General features: G+C 18.0%; 7 protein-coding genes across 7 annotated transcripts; 2 read left to right on the forward strand and 5 right to left on the reverse strand.

Annotated features, from left to right (window-relative positions):
* Window positions 1-1,358: 1,358 nt before the first annotated feature.
* PF3D7_1021000 (conserved protein, unknown function) lies at window positions 1,359-2,904 on the reverse strand (the record flags this gene model as incomplete). Its single annotated transcript, XM_001347452.2, has 4 exons — window positions 1,359-1,453; window positions 1,542-2,039; window positions 2,297-2,529; window positions 2,669-2,904. The coding sequence occupies 4 exons, from the start codon at window positions 2,902-2,904 to the stop codon at window positions 1,359-1,361; spliced, it is 1,062 nt and encodes a 353-aa protein (XP_001347488.2).
* A 595-nt stretch (window positions 2,905-3,499) lies between these two features.
* Window positions 3,500-8,785, reverse strand: PF3D7_1021100 (conserved Plasmodium protein, unknown function; the record flags this gene model as incomplete). Its single annotated transcript, XM_001347453.2, has 1 exon — window positions 3,500-8,785. The coding sequence occupies one exon, from the start codon at window positions 8,783-8,785 to the stop codon at window positions 3,500-3,502; it is 5,286 nt and encodes a 1,761-aa protein (XP_001347489.2).
* Window positions 8,786-10,172: 1,387 nt separating this feature from the next.
* Window positions 10,173-12,242, reverse strand: PF3D7_1021200 (conserved Plasmodium protein, unknown function; the record flags this gene model as incomplete). Its single annotated transcript, XM_001347454.1, has 1 exon — window positions 10,173-12,242. One exon carries the CDS (start codon window positions 12,240-12,242, stop codon window positions 10,173-10,175), a length of 2,070 nt encoding a protein of 689 aa, XP_001347490.1.
* A 1,217-nt stretch (window positions 12,243-13,459) lies between these two features.
* Window positions 13,460-14,949, reverse strand: PF3D7_1021300 (apicoplast integral membrane protein, putative; the record flags this gene model as incomplete). Its single annotated transcript, XM_001347455.2, has 2 exons — window positions 13,460-13,899; window positions 14,025-14,949. 2 exons carry the CDS (start codon window positions 14,947-14,949, stop codon window positions 13,460-13,462), a joined length of 1,365 nt encoding a protein of 454 aa, XP_001347491.2.
* A 1,457-nt stretch (window positions 14,950-16,406) lies between these two features.
* PF3D7_1021400 (endomembrane protein 70, putative) lies at window positions 16,407-19,242 on the forward strand (the record flags this gene model as incomplete). The annotated part of the gene is made up of 7 exons (XM_024473287.1): window positions 16,407-16,499; window positions 16,626-17,009; window positions 17,185-17,294; window positions 17,512-18,390; window positions 18,604-18,671; window positions 18,795-18,876; window positions 18,999-19,242. The coding sequence occupies 7 exons, from the start codon at window positions 16,407-16,409 to the stop codon at window positions 19,240-19,242; spliced, it is 1,860 nt and encodes a 619-aa protein (XP_024329098.1).
* An 892-nt stretch (window positions 19,243-20,134) lies between these two features.
* Window positions 20,135-22,177, reverse strand: PF3D7_1021500 (ATP-dependent RNA helicase ROK1, putative; the record flags this gene model as incomplete). The annotated part of the gene is made up of 1 exon (XM_001347457.1): window positions 20,135-22,177. One exon carries the CDS (start codon window positions 22,175-22,177, stop codon window positions 20,135-20,137), a length of 2,043 nt encoding a protein of 680 aa, XP_001347493.1.
* A 1,417-nt stretch (window positions 22,178-23,594) lies between these two features.
* PF3D7_1021600 (deoxyribose-phosphate aldolase, putative) lies at window positions 23,595-24,386 on the forward strand (the record flags this gene model as incomplete). Its single annotated transcript, XM_001347458.3, has 1 exon — window positions 23,595-24,386. One exon carries the CDS (start codon window positions 23,595-23,597, stop codon window positions 24,384-24,386), a length of 792 nt encoding a protein of 263 aa, XP_001347494.1.
* Between the last annotated feature and the right edge of the window lie 599 nt (window positions 24,387-24,985).

Here is a 24,985-nt window from a genome sequence, read left to right on the forward strand (position 1 = left end):
TTATATTATGTAAAGATAAATTTTTATTAAGATATTTAAAACCAAAAAAAAAAAAAAAAAAAAAAAAAAAAAAATACATATGTTAAACGTATTTTTATTTTGTACTTTTTTGTTTTTTTTTTTAGTTTATAAAACTATTATATAATATATATATATAATATATATAATATTATATATTTAAATATCTCTATAAATAATATGTTTTTATATATTTTTTTATGAATTAAGAATTCAAATAATATGTTATTTATTATTATCTTTTCTTTTTTTTTTTTTTTTTTATTATAGAGAAAAAAGTAAAAAGAAAAATAAAACAAAAAAAATAAAATAAAATAAAATAAAATAAACCTATGTAAAAAAAATCATACTACTTTTATTATGTATATAATATATATAATATATATATTTTATATATATTTTATATATTTGTGCACAATATTATAATATATATATAATATATATATATTATAAAATAAGTATATTAACAAATTATAATTCTTTTATTTTACAGTTTTTTCCCATGTTCGATAAAAAAAAATAAAAAATAAAGGAAAAAAAAAAGAAAAAAATAAAAAAAGAAAACATCATTACTATTTTATATGTAACATGTAACACCTTTTTATTTATTTTATTATTTTCATTGAAAAAAGGTGTAAATTTTTGAAATAAATGTGGAAAGGTATAATAATATATATATATATATATATTTTTATTTAAACGTACATACACGTTGAAAAGAAATATATATATATATATATATATATGATATATATATGTGAAGGATATAAAAATAAAATGTGTATTTTATTTAAATTTATTATGCTTTAAAGAATATATATATTATCTTCATATAAAGTAGTAGTTAATTTTCATATTTCGATCTCATATATATATTTATATTTTTATAAAAATGTAAAAAATCTTGAAATATAAATCCGTAACAATATATTTTATACTTTTATAATTATTAAAAAAAAAAAATACTGACATCAAGTGTAATTGTTTTCTCATTACAAAAAAAAAAAAAAAATAATAGGTTTAATATTTATTTGTAATTAGTATAAAACATATAATTGTTCATATATTTAAAAAATAAAATAAAATAAAATAAAATAAAATAATGTTTTGTTGTATTAATCCTTTGGTTGAGGTAATACATGTTAAAAATTAACAAATATACATATATATATATATATATATATATTTTTTTTATTATTGAATGAACAAAAAAAAAGGAAGTCTAAAAAAAATTAGACAATAAGGTATACACGTGTGTATTGTTAATATATATATAATATCAAACAACTTAATGAAAAAAAAAAAAAAAAAAAAATTTACGTTTGAATATACGGATTATTTTAAAATTTATATTTTTTATTTTCTTTTAATTTTCTTTGCTCTCTGAGCATAATAAGATATTCTTCTCGAATAACATCTCTAAAGTCTTCTACACCTGTAAATAAATAAAATAAAATAAAATAAAAGGATAAATTCAATGTTATATATATATATATATATATATATATTATTTATTTTTTTACCTTGCTCGAATGCCTTAATCACTGCCAACCTTGTTGGGACATGAACGTTTTGATGAACTATTTTTCTCAATTCTCTATTTTCAGGTGTAAGAGCACATAAATTTTCCCATTCTAAATTAACATCATAAACATAAAAATTATATTTATCATTATATACACATTCAGTCATAATTTGCATTATATTATATTCATCATATTGTGGGAATAATCCAGGGGCACATTCTCCACCATATTTTTCTTGTAATATTTTATTTTCCTTTAATATTTTGCACCTAGTCCAAAATACAGGTGGTAATCTATATTGTAAGGTTCTACCACGAGCATAAAAAATTTTTATTTGTGTGTGAATACTTGCTTGTAAAAAAATCTCAAATAAAGGCATCTTTACATCCAACTTTAAATTAACAATTTCTACTTTCTTACCAAACTTTTCTTTAACCTTGCTAACTAAGCTCTCCATCTTTTCTTTATCGTATTCCATCAGTTTACAATACGGTCCTAAGAAAAAAAAAAAAAAAAAAAAAAAAAAAAAAGGAAAAATGTGTATAATGTTTATTATATATGCACTTTGTGTTATTCTTCACATATATATATATATATATATATATATATATATATTTATTTATTTATATATTTTTTTTTTTTTTTTTTTTGTGTGTGTGTTTAAATATGTTTCTTTTTTTGCTAGCTAAAAAAAGTGCAAATTTTTAGAAAAAAAATTATGAACATGTTCATGTAATAAAATTGCAGCTAACCAATTTTGGGTGTTACAAAATAGAGAATATTTTTTTGTTTGTTTTTTTGAATTTCATAGTTACAGTGATTTATTAAACGTGTTTGTCGTATAATATCCAGTACTTTTTCTCTACTTTCGTGTGTTAATGTATAATCGTCAGCATTTCTTTTTGGGTCTTCTTTTTTGTTTCTTATCTCTTCTTTGAGTATTAAATCTTCCCACGTTTCGACAGGTGGTAGTGGAGGAATGTACCTAAAGTGTAATAAAAAAAAAGAAAGAAAAAAGAAATAACAAAATATATGAAGAATTCGTAGCATTTAAATGGTAAATATATATACATTATATATATATATATTTTTATTTATTTATTTATTTATGGAACACTTATTACTCCTCCTCCGTGAAATATTTATAATCATCCAATTCTTCATCCGCCTTTAATCCTATTTCAAATGTGTTAATCACTTTATTAGGCTTATATGAAAATGATTTCTTAAGCCTTGGTGGTAATATGAATGTTTTCCTTTTCTTATGAATATTATAATTCTCAACAAACGTATGAGAACAAAAGAAAAGAACGATTGATATTAGAAATTTACGATCCACATATTTTAAAAAAATTAACATGGTATATGTATAATATAAAAATATACCAAATAAAGGCCATATGATATAATCAAAATTGTTATACAATCTTTGATACAAAATAAATTAAAATAAAAAAAAAAAAAAAAAAAAAAAAAAAAAAAAAAAAAAAATTATAATCACATATACATCATTTTTAAAATATAATTCTTTTATATATATTTATTTTGTATGTTTACTTACATTTTATCGTCGAAATAATTTTAATTAAAAATAAAATAAAATACAAAAATACATCCATATTATAATATTATTTTAAGTTAATGGGTTTTAAAAAGTTTTTAAAAAGGAACAAACATGAAAAAAAGGATATATACATATATATATATAATATATAATATAATATAATATAATATAATAAGAACACATATGCGTTATATATATAAAAGTACAAAAATTAAACATTCCTTTGTGTATTTATTCATAATTAAAAAATGAATTAAAAAAAATAATAAAGTGGAAATATATAATAACCATGGGCTAAATATATGTAATATATTTATATATACTTTATAATGTGACATATAAAATGAATTTATAAATAATTCCGTTTTTCATATTCCTATTAAATTAATTTTTATGTTTTGTGTAATCTATACTGAATCAATAAATTTTTAAAATATTGTGAATTATTTTGATGCAACAAATCTGAGAGAATAGTATGAAAATTAAATGTGCTTGAATTTTCTATGTTTTCAAATAATAATAAGAAATGTTTAACACTATCAATATTTAATAAATCGTTGATAGAAATATTTTCTGCAATATTATAAATTTTTTTTTGTAAAAAGAAATAATGTTTACTTATTTTGATAATTGCATTAGTAAAAACGTTTAGAAAAGAGTTTGCTTCTAATGGATCATTTTTCATGAATAAGTTCATTTCTCCAATATAGACTTGTATTTTTTCTTCTGTATATTCATTAAGAATTATATTACTGATTTCATTTTCTTCTTTTTTTTGTCTTAGTGTTAATATAAGTGGATTATATAAAAAGAATGTTTTCAAAAGTACTTTAATAATTTGTAAAAAAAAGTAGAAATGGGGTGAATTGAAAGTTAAAAAAGTAACAGATTCGGATGAATCTACAAGAAAGTTTAAACATTTTTTGGTAATATCACAATCATAACTATTTAATAAATATTCTATAGTAGAAAGAAGTGAATTTAAAAGAACCGTTTTTTCATCATTATATATATATTGAAAAAACATTTTATGTTCTTGATTATTTTTATATTCATTTGGTACAACAAATATATTTTTACATATTTTTAAATAATTTAAAATATAATTTTTATTTTTATATAACATATCATAATACAAACTATAATCATCTTCTTTCATGCATATTTCTGAATTTAATTCTGAATTTACTTTTTTTATATGTTCATACTCTTCTCGAAAATAATGAAAATGTTTTTCTAAAAATACGGAAAAAATTTTAAAAAACCATTGTATAATTAATTGATTGATTAATTTATTATTTATTAAATATTTTAATTTTTCACTTAAACAAACATAAACTAATAATATATTATTATTAATATAATCATATGGAATATATTCTAAACTATTACATAATATATTATTAAATATATTTGTTAAATCATTATATAGGAAGAAATAACTTTCTTTTATAAACTTTTTAATAACATTACATATATTTTCATGTAATAATCTTATCGTATAATAATTCCATTTTTTCCCTTCTGTACAAACATTATTTTTCATATATAACAATTCAGAAGAACCAGACATATTCTTCATATTCTCATTATAATTCATACTAATCATATTATTCATATTATTCACATCTTTCATATTTTTCATATGTTCCATATTATCAATACTGTTTTTCTTCTTGTTCATATTGTACATACACACAACATCTTTTTCCTGACCAGTCAGGTGAAAATAATTAACTTCCACACACATTTTTGGATATTTTTCAAAAGAATAATTAGTTCTTATCATATCATTAAATAATGAATATATCAACAGAACATTTTCGAAAAGGTTTATAAATAAATGTAAAAATTCATTATCATTTATTAATGCATTATTATCATTCATTAAATTATAATACATATTTTCATCTCCAAAATTGGCATGTGTTCCTATTTTATTATTACTACTACTATTACTATTATTATTATTATTATTATTACTACTACTCATATGATCATTAGTGTTATTATTTGATGCTTGACTTAATGCGCTTCTTTGTAATTTGGTCTTCATACTTATATCAATTTTTTCATACGAAAATAAGGAAAAACACGCGTGCACAATTTTATATGAATCAAATAATGAATGTACCATGTCTTCTTTTTTATGAATAGAATCAAAGGTTGCTACTTGTAACATTGTATCATTTGCTTGGTGTACATAGAAAAGGTCATACAACTTTTGAAATGTATTTATATTTTTATTAAAATATGTTAAAAATTCATAGGTATCTTCTAAAACTAATTTAATATATGGAACCTTCTGATTTACATTCTCTACTTTTAAAACAGATATAAGTGTTAAAAGGAATATACTAAATTCTTTATTATATTTAAAGATATTTGTGGATTTTTTATAATCTAAAAATGTTTTCAAAATTTTTTGTATAATATCATTTGATAAGAAGCTTTCTAAATTCATTATTATGGATGTAAAAATTGCTAGATAATTTTTTTTTAATTCAAAAGATATATCTTCTGTACTTTCAATTATTGTTTTCATTAAATTATCCATAATAAAATAAGCATAATCTTTATTATAATTTAAAATATAAGTACATTCAGAAATATGTTGTAATCTTTTGATTTCAAAAAGAAGAAAATTTGTTGATATTTTACTAAATCCCATAAAATCTTTTTGTAATATTATTTTAAAAAAATTTAATAAATTATTAATACATTTATTATTAATTTCGTAATAAGGTGAACCTTTATATTTTTCTATACATTTTATAATAAATAGTTCTAATTCAATATTTTCCTTTTCCCTTTTTAACATATCTAAATTATAGGTATTACTAGACATATTTGAAATACTACCACTGTTATTATTATTATTATTATTATTATTATTAATAATATTAATGTTATGATTATTTTCAAGTTCAATGTTATTATTATTCATTTGTATTATTTTTTCTTCTAGATTATTTTTTATATTAATTTTATTTTGAATATAAGCTTCTTTAAGCTCTTTCTCTCTTTCACCTGTACAATTCATCTGATACGAAAAAATATTTTCATTAACTTGCTTATTCCCATTGGTAACAATATTTTTTAATTCTTTCAATGTATTTATAAAGAATGATAATAATTGAAAATATGCTCTTAATAAAACATATATAAAATAATCTTGTACCTTTAATGTTTCATTACATAAATTATTTATAGTAATAATAGTATCATAATATTTGAAGAATTCATTAAACACATCAATCATTATATGATATATTTCATGATTATATCCTAATAATACTTTAATAAAATTAAATATTTTTTGTTTTAAAATATTTTCATTATCATCATATTCATTTATATTATTTGTATCATTTTCTTCATATTCTTCATTCATATATTTATAATAAATATGAAACCATTCTTCGTTATATTCACTTATATAATTATTAATAAATTCAATCATTAATTTTTTATTCATAGAAGAATTTGTACATGATAATATTGATTCTGATTGTTTTCCATCTTTGGAGATTTTTAAAAAATTTTGTTCATTCTCGTTATTTTTAGAAACACCAAAATGGTTATCATTAATATTATTATTATTATTATTATTATTATTATTTGTATTATTATTTGTATTATAATTTGCATTACTATTTGCATTACTATTTGTATTATAATTTGCATTATTATTTGCATTACTATTTGCATTATTATTTGCATTATTATTTGCATTATTATTTGCATTATTATTTGTATTATTATTTGTATTATTATTTGTATTAGTATCCATGTTATGGTCATACATGGGTATTTTTATAAATCTTATAAACATCAAAATAAACAATTTTTTTAAATCATCACATGATATTATTAATTGATTATTATTATAATCCTTTTCATTATTTTCATTCAACAAATTTTCTCTATCGATTTTATATATGTTATATATTTTACTTTCTTCTATATTATATTTATTATTTATATATATTAAATCTTTATTATTATCGAATATGTTTTTACATATGGTTAATATATTAATTAATATTTTCATATTCGGATGATATATATTTTTAAATATATTAATTATATATATATGTAGACATTTTAATTTATTTTCTTTTTTATGTAAATAATTTGATATAGGTATACAAGATAAGTTCATAATCATTTTTATATATATCTTTTGAAAATTATAATGTTCTATATCATAGAAATTTAAATTTATATTAAAATGTGTATCTAAAAATAACATAAATTCATCTTCATTTAATTGTACAAATGTTTTATTATTAATTTTACATATATATTCAATGATATTTAAAAATATAATTAATAATATCTCTTCTACATCTACATCTTCTAGAAAATTATGTAACAGATGTGTTATACTTGAGTCGTTTAATTGATTCGATGATATATAATTTTTATACAATATTTCGAAATGGTTCAGTGGCATATTATCATAAAGTAAATTATTATTTGGATTTAATTCGTTTATTTCAGATTTGTCTTTTTTAAAACATAAAATTAAAATATTGAGCAAAAATTTTATAGGTGAATTTGATTCATTAAAAAAAATATGTGCTGGGAAAAAAAAAGACAATTCTTTTATTCCTTCAATTAATAAAGAGAATTCGTTTTTTTTGTTATAACATAAACAATAATAAAAAACAAGAGAAATCAAATGAAATATTATATTTATATCTGTAATTATAATGGTACGAAATACATTTAATTGTTGTTTATTTAACATATTTGAATAATTCTCATTACTTATATTATAAAAAATTTCTTTTAAAAAGTTTATACTAATTTGTAAAACACAATTAAAATAATAATTCTCATCATTTATATTATTATTATTACTGAAACGATTTATATGGATATTATTATTATTATTATTATTGAAACGATTTATATGGATATTATTATTATTATTATTATTATTGTCGTTATGCATACCACTCTTTTCATCTTTTAAACTTTTATTTTTTAAACCACCTGACATAAACATATTATTAGTCTGATTCATAACTACATTATTTTCTTTAGATTTATATAATATTATTCTATTTATATATTCACAAACAAAAAAAATAAGAAAATTTAATAGATATCGGAAATATATAGGTTCATTATACAAACATATAATACTTAATATTTGAGATATTTTATTTCTTGTAGAATTCATATATGTACTTATCATATACATATCATTTTTGTTAAAATAGGAATTCATTAAACATGTTTGTTGATTTAGAAACTCATTAATTAACTTTGTTTTCAACATCTCATTCGATTTTACTTTTAAATTTAATATATCATTATCCAAAATATGATTATAATTTATTGGTAATGAAAATAAAATATTTATAAAACTATTTCTTATATTTATTTTCTCATCATTTGAATATATATTATAATATTTTTCAATTAATTTATTCATATAACAAAAGGAGAGAAATAATAAATGATCTTTATACATAACCATGTTATTATCATTATTAATTATATTCGAATATACAAGATTAAACACACCATAATATTCACATATATCTACATTTTTACATTCATTCAAATATTTTACGCTACCCTGGTCATTCTTTAAAGACCTCAAAAATATCTCACAAAGCTCTTTACTTTTAATCATTAAATTCTCTGATTTTTCTTCCATCGTCTCAATAATTATAATAAAAAAATTCCTAAGTCCGTATATATTATAAAACACAAAAATATATTTTATATCATACCACAAAAATGAAATGAAACGAAATATATATATATATATATGTATATATTTATTATATTTTAATGTTCATATGTTGTTTTTTTAAATATTAAAAATACAAAAATAACATATATAAATATTTACATCGTCCTTTTTTTTATTTTTAATACAAATTTATAGTAATTCCAAAATATCCAAAAGTAAAAAATTTATGCGTTCATAAATAAAATAAATATATAAAAAAAATATATTATATATATATATATATATATATATTTAATATATATTATAAAATATTTGTATAATTTAAATCATAAAAATAAAATATATAAAAATAAATACATATCTTGTATTACAAATATATATTATAGAATTTATAATTATATATATAAAAAAGAAATAAAAAGAAAAGAAAAGAAAAAAGAAAAAAAAAACAGGACTATTTCTTATTATTATTATATTTATACTTAAAATTTTTTTTTTTTTTTATAATTTCAGTTTGAATAAAAATTATAAATGAAAATATTAAAAATATAAAATTCGTATTTTTTTTCTTTTGTACATATATATAAAGAATATGTATTATTTTTATTATAATATTATATATATATAATATATATATATATATTATAATTATTATATTATATCTTATTATTTTTTTTTAAAAAATATATAAAATTATAAATATTATATATATATTATATTATATATATTATATATAATATATAATTTTTTAATGCATTCAATAATATTGAGTATTTTATAATATAATATATATTTAATATTTATTTATTTTGTTTTATTTTTTCTATTATATATTATAGATTTCACTTTATAAATTTTTTTAGTTTATTGTCTTAAAATTGTTTTCTTTTTAATGATATTATTTTATTATGTATACAAGGGTTATATATATGTATTTATTATATTATATTATATAATTATTTTTTATATCTTTTTATATATAATACGCTTCACAACTCACAACGGTTTATTTATTTTTTTTGTTTCCCTATATATTATAAAAAGTTAAATGTATTATATTTTTATAAATATATTATTTTTTATTTCATATTTAAATGTAGAGCAAAGATTAATTTTATTTATTAAAAAAAAAAAAAAAAAAAAAAAAAAAAAAAAAAAAAAATAATTTTAACAAAAAGGTCATATTAATTATATTTTGTAAAGATTTGAAAAAATAAGAAATAAAAAGAAGATTCCAATAATTTCACTTCACATAAAAAAGATAGATATAAAATAATTAATGAACGTAAATATATATATATATATATATATATATATATATATGTTATGTATACATAATTTTATATATTTATATTATTTTAACGCGATTATTCATAAGCTGCTTTTTCTTTTCTCTTGCTATTCTTTTAGCCTTTTCCAACGGCGTTTCTTCAACAACATTATTGTTATTATTATCATTATTATTATTGTTATTTTTGTTGTTATTATTATTATTGTTATTTTTGTTGTTGTTATTATTATTATTGTTGTATGCATGCTCTTCTTTTAATACGGGTGTAATATGATCCTTCGTCTTGGCATTATAACTTTTTTCAGGTACTGTCGTTGTGTCACGGTGAGGTGGTTGGATTCCTTTGGCTTCCATATTATTAACATTTATACTAAAGAAATCTTCATTATATATATCATTCGTAAATATATTTGTGTGTTCGTCAGCATTATTTTGATCATATGTAAAATGATGGAAATCATTGTCGTTCGTATTGATTTTTTGTTCTTCTTTGATTATTGTAAAGTTTTCCTTTGAAAAATCAGTATTGTAAAATTTTTTAAAATTAAATATATTAATATTGTCATTCATTATATGATTTTTAAATGCTTCATCACACACAGAATATGTTGTTTTATATTTATATAATAAATAGGAACGATAATGTTCATAACATTCTTTTTTGTGTGTCAACTTTTGTACCTTATCCAAAACATCATGCATATTATATTTCCTTCGTATTGTTTTATATATATCCGTCAAATTAATATTCATATCTTCATCGGTTAAAAATATATTATGTATAGAAAAATATAATTTTGTAAAAACCTCATTAATTAGATCCATAAATGAGTTAAAATTCATTCTTAAATCTTTACGTCTATGTGTCCTTATTTTATGAACTATGATACAATATTTATCAAATAATTTATTTAAATATAAATTCAAACTTTCTTTTTCTATTATTAAATTATTATCTTGTATTTTATTTATGTAATAATCCATATTTTCATTTATTCTTAAAGATGAACCATCTTGATTCTGATAACTATTTGTTTGTTCATTTATTTTTCCTCCAGAATTTATAGAAATCTCTTTTATATAATTACAACAAATACCTTTATTATATAAAAGTATTAATTTTCTTTTCATTTCACTTAATAAATTTTTTTTTTTTATTATTGGTATTGTCATATTTTTCCCGATATTCATAATATGATTATTTTTAAAATATTCTACATCATCACTTATAACTAAATATTCTTTAAATATAATTTTCCCAAACAATTTTTCCTTAATTATACTTTTATATTCATTTTCTAAATTACTAAAAACTTTATTCATCGCATTACTATATTGTTTTTCATTATATTCAATTTTTCTTTTCTTCTTTTTCAAATTCATATATATATATAATTCCCATAACTCATCTTTTTCTGGCATTATCTGCTTCATTTTATTCTTCTCTTCTCTTACATATTTTTGTAATTCATCTTCTTCGTCTACGTCTACATCTACATCTTCTCGAGATTGATCATTTAAGATATCATCATTATACATATTGTTATATGAATCATTAAAAAGCTTATCATCCGAATTATCATATATATTATCATTATAATTATCCTCACCATAAGCATAACCATTCTCATTTCTTTTTTTCTTTTTATTGTTCTTTTCTTTCTCTCCTTCTTTTTCATAACTTGATCTTGAAAAATGATCATTACTATTCATTTCTTCTTGACTTTTCCTTCTCCTTTTTCTTATATACGTATTAAGTTTATTTAAAGATACATCATTAAATAAATTTTTCAATTGAAATATCACACTTTTTTTTTTCTTCTTCTTTCCCTCTAATTCAACTTCGCTTCCTTCATCAGGTCCAATATAATTCTCCTCATTGTTTACATCCATCTCTTGTACATTCTCGAAATATTCCCTTGATAATTTCATATTTGAAAAAGGGTTATTCTCATAATTATGAAATGGTTTTTTTTTTTCCATACCATAATCCTTCTCTTTTTCTTTTTCTTTTTCTTTCCTTTCATCGTTCATAAAACCCAAATTCGAATGATTTTTATCGCTCTTTTGTGTATCATCAACTTCTTCATTTATTACATCATCGTCATCGCTAAAATTTAAACTCATCTTTTAACACATGTGATATTATTTAATAACAATAAGGTATCTTTTAAATATATATATTATATTATATATTATATTATATATTATATATTATATATTATATTATATATATTATATTATATATTATATTATATTATATATTATATTATATATTATATTATATATTATATTATATTATATATTATATTTTATATTTATTTTTTTTTATTTTTAAAATAGCTAGCTGGCTCACCATTCTAATGGGGAAAAAAAAAAAAAAAAAAAAAAAAAATTTTAAATAAAATAAAATAAATAAATGAATAAAAATAATATAATATAATGAATGATATATTATAGTAAGGATAAAAGAATATGATGTATTTATTTAGATATGACTAAATTAAATTATATATACAAATTTATATTAATATTATATTTGTTATGATTTATGTTTCTTATTTTTTTCACACACTAAACATTTCAAATGTTAGAATTTATATATTTTCAAAAATTGTATTTGTATGCCCTAACCATACTACACACACTGCTCAAAATAGTTTTTTTCGAGGAAATATAAAAAAATATACAAATGTAAATATACATAAATATATATATATATATATATATATATAATATATATGTGTATGTTTTTCTATTTTTATTTTTGTTGTTTTCCTTTTCGGTGATGCCATATTTGTCTCCTCAAGTTAAAAATGATTAACTTTATAAAAATAAAATTACATTAAAATTTTTTTTTCCAAGTTTGGAAAAAGTCTTTACTTAATGTTTATCATATATATATACATACGATAAAACAAAAAAAAAAAAAAAAAAAAAAAAAAAATACATATAAACAATTCAAAAAATAAAAAAAATATATATGATGTTAAAAAAAAAAAGATAAATAAATATAAAGAGATTTAAAAAGAAAAAAAAAAATTAAATTAAATTAAATTAAATTAAATGTATATGTTTCAAAAATATATATATATATATATATGTAAACTATAAAAAAATATTATAAATGAATATATATACGTATGTATATGTACAAGTTATATATATTTTAAAAAAATGATTGTTTATTAAATAGGTATTTTCTTGTGACACACATATATATATATATTTATATATATTTATGTTATAAATATGGGTATAAAAAAAAATGTGGTACATATTTCCATTTTCCATATATTCAATGTTCCTTGTGGTTTTTTTTCACCTGTTCCTCTACTTTCACACTACAATTTTGTCAAATAATACATATCAATTTTGTTGGACAATATTTTGATTAAGAATAAGACGAAGGAAAAGGAAGAAACGTAGATACCAGCAAAAGATAAATTATTTAAATAAAAGTATATAGAATGAGCAATGTATATATAGAATAAGGAATGAATAGGTGAAATAATATTTAATAAATATTTATATTTATGTAAATATAATACTATCTCATATATTTTATTATTTCCAACATATAATCTTTTCAAAAAATCATACTGATTTAATAATTTGACATAAAAATCCGTTTTCTTATCATCCTTTATATTCTGTATTATTTCCTCCTTATTAAAAAATTTCTCATCTGTCCATGTTTTTATAAACGATAAATTGTTCTGAAAAATTAAACGAGCGTAAATCAAAAATAGCTGTAATAAAACTAGCCCTCCCAATATTTTACCTGACGAAGCAAAGAAATACAGACAAAATGAAAAAAAAAAAATAAAATAAAATAAAATAAAATAAATAAATATACATATATATATATATATATATATATTTTATTATATATTATTTAAGAATTACTCTTCTTGTAACCAAGCAAATGGAAACTTCCCCAGTTAGCTTGGACAAGGAAATATGGGAATATAGATATATAGGAAAAGAAAAGTATATGTATTAAATTATTGATTAGATATAATTTTTGTGAAAAGAAATTGTAAGAATTAAGTATGAATAAAAGTCTGAGAACAAAAAATTTATAAAAGAAAAACAATAATGTTGATAGAGTATGTATTTTGACAAGTTTATCTGTTTTAATATTTTTGAATTCTCCAATAAAAGCATATTTTTTTTTAAAAAAGGTATATATATAATCACTTTTAAAATATAAAATTGTAAAGAGTAAAAATAAAAAATTTACAGAATTATAGCTTATTAATTTTGAAATATTAGATGATTTGTTAAAAAAAGGTATACTACTAAGATATTCATGTATAGAACTATTGAAATATTTATCTTTTAAATATGTTGTTGTTGTATTATAATAATTTTTTAATTTCCCTCTATATACAGACATATCATCTTTCAATCTGTTAAATATTATTATAGAATATTTCTTTGCATAATGATATTTATGTACAACTATTTCTTGGGTTCTATTTTTAAATTTATCAAAATCTTTTTTATTTATATTTAATTTGTATTTATTTAAAATATTTTTCAACTTTTTTAATTTATTTAATTTGTCTTTTATTGAATCATTTTCATTAAAATGTCGTTTCCTTATTTCATTATTAAAATTGTTATCTATGTTATGGAAATTAATATTCATATAATATATATTATTCCTTCGTCCTTTTTCTCCACCCCGTCTTTTAAAATTATTATCCTTTAAAGATTTTATAGCATAATCATAATTTATATTATACTTCCCTCTTCTTATTTCTAAACATGTTACCTTAACAAATACAAAAAAAATCAAATAAATGAAGAAAATTGCCTTTTTCATATTTATACCTACATATACAAAAAAAAAAAAAAAAAAAAATATATATATATATATATATATATATATATAATATATATATTAATATATACACAGTTTCACATTATGTGTATAACATATATGTGTATGCAGATATTTATCATTATCGTTTTTGTATTATTCCCTTTTATTTTTTACTTTTTACTTTATCTTTTCTTTAGTTTTCTCATTATATCGGCTAATCAAAAGACTAATCTAGGTAGTACTTATATATCTTTATTTTGTATCAAATAATTAATATATATATATATTATATATATGTATGTAAAATAATTTTTCTTTTTTTTTTTTTTTAATTAAATATTTATTAATACTCGGAAGTTGGCCCTTTTTATTTTTATATCTAATTAATATTTAAAAAAAAAAAAAAAATTATATAAGAAAATATTGATAAATACACATTAAAGGTATTAATAAAAAAAAATATATATACATATAATAATAATAATAATATTATATATATATATATATATATATAATTAATACAAAATATTATTATTATTTTATTTCTTTTTGTTTATTTTTCAATATATTAAAAATGTCTCTTTCCCCTTTTGCCTTGTTTAATATCTTTTTTATTATTTATTTTTTTTTTTTTTTAATAAATAATACATAAGCTTTTTCATTTTATTTAAATAAAAAGAAAGAAAAAAAGAAAAAGAAAAAAAAAAAAAGGTTAAAATAAGTATAGTATTTATATATATATATATTATTAAATGTATTATATTATTCTTTTTTTTTTATATTGTGTATATTTTAAATATGAACATGTACATGTACATGTACATGTAACACTTAATATTTTCCGATCTCTTTTCTCAATATTTTTGAATACGAATACAAAAAAAAAAAAAAAAAATATACGTAATATAAAAAAAAAAAAAATATTATATATATATTATATATATATATAAATATTTTGAGAATATTATTTATAAAAAGGAAAGAAATTATAATATTTTATTTTTTTTTTTTTAATTAATTTTGTTTCTTTCCCTCATAATATATATAATAATATTATATATTTTTTTTTTTTATTTATTTATAATTTTATAAATACTTTAATATATATATATATATATATTATATAAATATTTTGTGCTACATTTTAAATACTATTTAATATATTTATATATTTTTTTCTTTTAAAAAATAAAATAATCCTTATTACTTGTTTTTGTCATGAAATTTATTATATTATATAATATAATATAATATAATAATAATATATATCTATATATAAATAATATATTATTTTAATATATATATATATATATATATATATATATTACATTTAATCATTTTATTTTTTAGTAAATATTTATTATATAATATTATATGATTATGGTGGTCTAATATATATAAATAATTTGTCATAAAGTAATAGGTTTTAATATTTTCATTAGAATTAAAAATATACAATGATTATTGAACATGTTCTTTGCTCTTTCATTCTATTCGTATGTTATATTATTAAGTATGCGGATGCATATTTACCTGGAATGAATCCGACGGTATAAGAGAATATAATGAATAAAAATGAAATAAAATGAAATAAAATAAAATTATACATAAATAAATATAAATATATATATATATATATTTATGCATTTTTTTTTTTTTTTTTTTTTTTTTTTTAGACGTATAAAGAAGGAGATCCAGTTATTATTAATATCAAGAATTTATCCAGTAGAAGGGCTGTTACCACTTTAGATTATTTTTCTTTTCCATTTTGTTCATCTAATAATTCAAAATCAAGTGGAGAAAAAGCACCAAATATTTTTAAGATTTTATTAGGAGATACTCTTCATGATACAAACATTGAAACAACATTTTTAAATGATAAAAAATGTGCATTTTATTGTAAAATATTTATTGACAATAATGTATATGAGAAGTATAAGCATCTAATATTATACAATTATAATATAGTATATTCGGTTGATAATTTAGAAATATTTAGAGAAGACCCTAAGCGAAAAGGATTTTACTATACAGGAATACCTATAGGATATGTTCACGAGGTAAAAAGAAATGGGCATAATATATATATATATATAGAGATAGATATATAGATATAAATATATAGATATAAATATATAAATATATAGATATACAGACATTTACATTTATATTTACATTTATATTTACATTTATATTTACATTTATATTTATCTATGTATTGTTTTATAATTGTAGAGGAATTATCATTTATATACCTATTACAAAATAACCATATTATACAATACACAAGGTGGCCCTAATTCAAACAAATATTATATCGTCGGATTTGAAGTAGAACCACAAAGGTAAAATTTTAAGTTAATTATTTATGAAAAATTTATTACTCAATATTAATAATTATGATATTGTGTTATACGTTAATATTCTTATATTTTTAGTTAAAATTTTTTTTTTTTTTTTTTTTTTATTCAAAAAAAAATATTATTTATTATGTATTATAATTTATCATTATTTTATTATTACTATTTTTATGATTATTTAATTTTTTTCTTTTATTTTTAGTGTTGATTTTACAAAGAATGATGATTGTGTTCAGAATGAAAGTACTATGATAATGGGAAAAAATAAATTTGTTACATTTAAATATGATATAAGATATGTTAAAAGTGATAATTCTTTTCAGCATCGATCAGAACATTATTATCGAAATTTGAATGATCAGAGCATGATACATTGGTTTTCTATTATTAATAGTATTATCCTAGTTATTCTGTTATCCTTTTTATTAAGTACCATATTAATTAAAGCCCTACATAAAGATTTAAATAAATACAATAGAATTAATACAAATATATTTGAAACCGATGATATGGATGACAGAGGATGGAAACTAGTCCATGGTGATGTTTTTAGAAAACCAAGAAATTCAACCTTCTTTTCAGCATTTGTAGGTGTTGGTATCCAGATTATGTTTATGATACTTGTGTGTGCATTAATTTTATTAATTGGAGTTTATAAATATAAACAAAGATATAGATATATACAAATAATGTTTTTTATTTGGATATGTATTAGTAGCATATCTGGTTATGCTTCTTCAATTTTATACAAACTGTTTAAAAGTAAACATGTCAAATTAACAATTTTTAGAACATCACTTATTTATCCATTTATCTTATTTCTTATTTTTTTCCTTATAAATCTAGTATTACATTATGAACACTCCAATACAGCCATTTCATTTTCTTCCTTAACGTCTGTGTGTATTTTGTGGTTTGGAATTTCTGTACCTTTGATTTGTCTTGGATCATATATAGGCAACAAAAAAAAACCAATCGAATTACCTGTACGTGTTAATAATATTCCAAGACACATTCCAAAACAACCAATGTTAAATACATTCTTTGTATCATCCTTTATTGTTGGATCAATACTTTTCGCGTAAAAAAAAATAAAAATAAAATAATGAATAATAAACGAAGTATTTAAGAATATTAATGGATGTATATATATATTAATAAATAAAAATAAAATTATGTGTATTTGTAAATTAATGTTATATATATGTATATATTTATTTATTTATTTATATATTTATATTGATTTACCTATGAACAACCTGCACATGTTCATATTATTTTATTACTTGTTCAGGACCATGTACACAGAGCTTTTTTTCTTATTTACGTCATTATGGAAAAGCAATATGTATTATTTATTTGGTAACATTTGAAATATGAAATAAAGAAACAAATCCATATAATATAAAATGTGTTTTTGGTAAACACATATATATATATATATATATATATATATATATTTATGTATTTATTTTATTTTTGTAGGCTTTTTATTTCTGGTAATATTTTTATTAGGCTTATTGAGTGCCCAGTTATCAATAGCATTAACTTATTATACACTTTCCTGGTAAATATATTTATAATATTGTCTTTTTTTAAAAAATAGTAATATATATATATATAAATATATATATATATAAATATATATATATATATATATATTTTTTTTTTTTTTTTTTTTTTTTTTAGTGAGGACTACAATTGGTGGTGGAAATCATTTGTTGCACCGGGGTCGTCGGGATTGTTTCTCTTTTTATATTCCATTTATTATTTCTTTATTAAATTAAATATTTCTACTTTTTCAGAAACTTTTATTTATTTTGCCTATTCATTTATTATGTCTTATACATGTTTTATATATACAGGAACAGCAGGGTTTTTAGCTTCTTTTGCTTTCCTGCGAAAAATATACTCTTCCATAAAAGTTGATTAATCACATAAAATATGAATATATATTTTATATATATATATATATATATATATATATATAATTTTATTATTTTTATTTTATTTATATATTTATCTGATTTTTTTTTTTTGTACAATTATTTTTTAAATTAAGAAGGAAAAAAAAAATATAATAATATATGAAATAATATATATATATATATATTTTTATGTGTTTGCTTCTTTTAAATGTCTATCATAAAAATACAGATTATACTATATATCTAAATATAATACATTTATTTATAAGTATGTATGTATTTTTTTTTATATTATTCCCATTTATTATTTTAAATACTTTTTATCTTTTAAAATTTTTCATGAATATGTTTCCTAATTCTTCATGTATATATATATATATATATATAGATATATAGATATTTACTTATTTATTTTTATATTAATTCGTTTTATGTTGTCATTTTTTTTTTTTTTCCCTTTTATAAAATTTTAAATTAATTAAAAAAAATAGAAAAATGAAAATATACATCATTTATATATGTGGACAAATCATATATATATATATATATGTCTACACGTTTGTAGTATGATGTTTTACCTTTTTGTAAAATATTCTTTTCCATTATATCCAATGTTATAATATTTACCAAATACAAGATATGTTGTTTATATATGTATTATATATACAACCATTTCGATTTTAGCTTTAAAATTATTTATAAATGGAAACATATATTTTAATTTTTAAAGTTTATAAATAACAAGAAAAATTATTTAACTTATAAATTTATTATATATATATATATATATGAACACGTTTTTATAACAAAAAAAAATAAAAATAAAAATATATGAAATGAACAACTAGACAAAGAAATAATCTTTATAACTTAAAAAATTAATATATTGTTAATTATTTATTTATTATTTATTATATTTTTTTTTTTTTTTTTCGTCTTCTCTTTACTGTTCTTAATAATTTCCCTTTTTATCGGTTTCTTTGTTCCTTTATTATTATTAGTTTTTATTTTATTTTTCTTTTTATTCTTTTTATTCTTTTTACTCTTTTTATTATATTTTGCAAAATTATACTTAGGTGTTTTTTTGAACTGGAAATTTTCCAAGTAGGATGGTATGTTTGTACCACTACTTTTAACAAATTTAATAATTTCTTTCATATATTTAATATTCTCTGAAGTAAAGAAGGTGATAGCTTTTCCTTCTTTTCTATCCGATCTACAAGCTCTTCCTATTCTATGCATATAATTATATTTGTCATAACAAACATCATAATTAATAACAGTTTCAATACCTTTGATATCTATACCCCTGCTTAATATATCAGTACATATAAGATACCATATATGTCCTTGTTGAAATTTTTGAAAAATAATTTTTCTTTCTTCTTTTGATTTTTCTGATGTTAATAAAGCAATATATGATACAGATTTATGCAGGTTGGTATATATCATATTTGCTTTTATTATACTATCTACAAATATTAATACCGGTATATGTATTTCTTTATTTTTAATTAAATTATTTAATACTAGTAGTTTCTCTTCTTCATTATTTACATATAATAATTCTTGTTTTATATTATTATTTATTGTATTAATATTTTTCCCAAAATATACTACTGTATAATTTGGACATAAGGTACTTATAAAATTTTTAATATTTCCTGGTAACGTTGCTGTAGTAAAAATTTTTTGAATTTTTCTATTTTGAATTTCTTTTAATAATGTATTAACTTGTTCCAAAAATTTTATTTCAAATAATTTATCAACTTCGTCAAAAACTATAAAAAAACATTTTTTTAAACTTACTTTTTTTTTTTTTCCTTCTATTTTTTCTGCTTTTTCTCCCTTTTCATGTATCATATTTAATAATATCATAGGTGTACATACACATACATCAATTACATTATTTTCTATAATATCATTTAATTTATTAAGATGAATTATATTGATATGTTTATAACTTTCAAATAATAATAAGGCTTGTTCATATATTTGACAAGCCAATTCATTTGTTGGTACTATAATTAAACTTTTTATAAAAATCAAATTTTCATTCAGATTATTTTTATCAGATATATTATCTAAATTGTTATTATTATTATTGTTTTTGTTGTTGTTATTGTTATTATTATTGTTATTATTATTATTATTATTATTGTTATTTTTTTTTTTTTCTCTTTCATGTTTTTCCAAATAAATATTATTCAATTTAATTAACAAAGGAATTAAGAATGAGCATGTTTTTCCACTACCTGTTTGAGATATACATATAGTATTATAATCATTTAATATAGATGGTATACACATTTTTTGAATACATGTCGGTTTTTTAAAATATAATGTATTTTTTATAGTACTTAACAATTTTTCATATTCTTTATTTATTATATAAGTCTTATTATTTGATTTATCATTTTTTCTTTTTTCTTTTTCTTTATTTGAAATAATTTCTTTTTGTTCATTTGTAAGAGTATCTATCTTATTTTTTTCCATGTCCTTTTCCTTATTGTTTTGATTATCACTGTCACTATTATAAGGTTTCATGTTATGATTTAATTTATTTATATTATTCATTTTCTCATCTTCTTTTTCATCATCCCTTTCATTATTTATTATTTTTAAATATTCTATAATATCATGAAAAGAGCGAATGGGAACAATATTCCTATTTATATTTTCATACTCAACATTTATTTCATTAACTTTCATATAACTATTAATCAAATTTGAGTTATCATAAAATTGAGAATATTTTATTCCCTCACAACTTTGCACAATTTTTTTCGTTTTTTCATCTTCATTTGATTCGTTTTCTTTTTTTATATTTAATATATTTTTTAAAGGTTTTAAATTTTCTTCTTTCAAACTCATCAAATCACCATTTTTCAAAGAACTTTTCAAATTTAAACCGTAAGTCAGTTGTTTAATAACATCCATTATCTTACATAAATTATAACAATAATATGTGTATAAATTATATATGGTACTTATATATTTTTTTTTTATTATATATAATAATATAAATCTTTTCTTTTTTTTTTTTCATTGACCGAATATTATACAATTGTTATGTAGAACATTTTTATTTATGTAAATTTTGGTATTATTTTATATAAAATATTATTATTTTTTTTTTTTTCCAATACATTAAAAATTTACATGTTGTACATATAATTATATAATCATAATATTTATTATTAATCTATTTTATAAAAACGTCGGATCTTTTTTATGAAAGCAAGAAAAAAAATTATATTTTCTTAAATATTGTATATAATATATATAATTTTTATAAATACCATTTAAAATTTTTTTAAAAAAATGTTGTTTTATAAATGATTAATAAATTAATTAAAAAAATAACGAAATGAATAAAATAAAATAATATAATATTATGAGCCTATTTATTTTTTATATATATAAATATAAAATTATTGCATATATAAAAAAAAAAATTTGTATAACATATAATAAATATATATTTATTTTTTTTTTTATAATTATTGTAATAAATTAATAAATATATTATATATATAAATAATATATATATTATTATTATATATATATATATTAATATATATATATATATATATATATATATATATATATATATATATATATATTTTTTTTTTTAATGTACCGATATTTATTTAGTATATTATGTACATACAATGCCTGGGAAGGGAATATAAAAATAAATATACTTGATTTCATTATTGCACTAATATATGTCAATATATATATTAAACCATATACCCTTTTTTTTTCATTTTTAGGTTTTGTAGATACTTAATTCATAAAATTTATATTTTATTTATTTTATTTTTATTTAAATCATTTGTATAGTCTGATAAGCACAGGAATACTGTATTTTATTTTTAAACATATTTAAAAAAAATTGTGTTTAATTTTTGGATAACATACAGATTAAAAATAATTAAGATAACTTTAAGGATAAATAATAAAATATATGAATATAAATAAATAAATAAATAAATAAATATATATATATATATATATATATATATATATATATATATATATAGATTGGTTGATTGATTGAGTGATAAATAATTTATTTTCTTCTTCGAAAAGAGTACCAAAATAAATAATTATTATAAATATATTATAAATATTTAGTTATTTTTATATAATTATCATATTTTCTATTTTCAGAAATATATAAAGAAATCAAATAATTTATAATATCTTCATATAAAAGGCTCTTCTTAGATAGATAGAATATATATATATATTTATAATTCACATATTTATAATATTTATATTTCTGTACAACTAGCCATTTATTATTATTTTTTTTTATTATATTTTTTTTTTTTTTATTCTCTTAAAAATGGCTAACTATGCAGAAACTTTTTCAGCATGGACAAGTATTTGCCTGACCGATCATACACTTTTAGGTGAAAATGACACAGAAGATGATATAAGAGAATTATGTGAGGAATCAGTTAAAACTTGTCCATTTGCAGCAGCTGTTTGCGTAAAGCCTGAATTTGTGAAATTTATAAACGACACAATAAAAAAAGAAATATGTCCATTTAAGCCGAAAGTTGCGTGTGTAATTAATTTTCCTCATGGAACTGATGTTGTTGAAAAAGTATTGGAAGATACAAAGAAGGTATTAGAGGACGGAGTTGATGAAATTGATTTAGTTATAAATTATAAAAAAGTTTTACAAAATGTTGAAGAAGGTTTAAAAGAAGCAACTGAATTAACAAAAAAAGTGAAAAATTTAATGAAAGAAAAGGTTTTAAAAGTAATAATTGAAACTGGAGAACTTAAAAATGATGAACTAATTATAAAAACAACTTTAGCAGTACTTGAAGGAAATGCTGATTTTGTAAAAACATCATCTGGAAAAGTTCCAGTTAATGCAACCCCAGGAGCTGTTAAAGCAATAATTGAAGCAATGAAACAATATGTAGAAAAAAATCCGCAAAAAAAAGATAAAATAGGATTAAAGGTTGCTGGAGGTGTGGGAGATTTAAATTCAGCTAGCTATTATATCTTATTAGCAAGACGTTTTCTAAGTGCCCTTGCATGTCACCCAAATAATTTTCGTATTGGTTCTTCATCGCTTGTTCCTAAACTTAGGAAGATTATAGCACAAAACCCAGCAGTATAAAATAATAACACATATATATATATATATATATATATATATATATAATAGCCTTATCACTAATCCATATTGTTATATAGGCCATAACATATATATTTACGTAATAACTATATGTTTTATATTTTTTCTTTTTCTTTTTTTTTTTTTGTATTATAAAAGAAAAATATATAATCACACAAATAAATATAAATATAAATATAAATATATATATATATATTTATTTATTTATGACATTTTCCATCATCCTTTCAAATATTTACATTTTATTATTTCATTATTTTCTTCATATAAAATTATATGTGATTATTATCATTATATATATATATATATATATATATATATAAATCCGTGATGTATATATTTCATACGTGTTTACATACGTTCTAATATATACACACCTGGTATTAATTATGTATTTTTCATTTGAAACATACTAAATTAACCTATATGTAAATAAATATATACAAGTAGTAATTACTAATATATATATATATTCTTACACAAACTTCTTAATTTATATTTTAATGCATCATTTCCTTTTTTGGGGGAGGAGAGTTAACAAAATGGAAAATAATTAAAGTGTAAATATATAAGTATTTCTA

This window comes from Plasmodium falciparum (genome assembly GCF_000002765.6).
Source record: "Plasmodium falciparum 3D7 genome assembly, chromosome: 10".
NCBI classification, from domain to species: Eukaryota; Apicomplexa; class Aconoidasida; order Haemosporida; family Plasmodiidae; genus Plasmodium; species Plasmodium falciparum.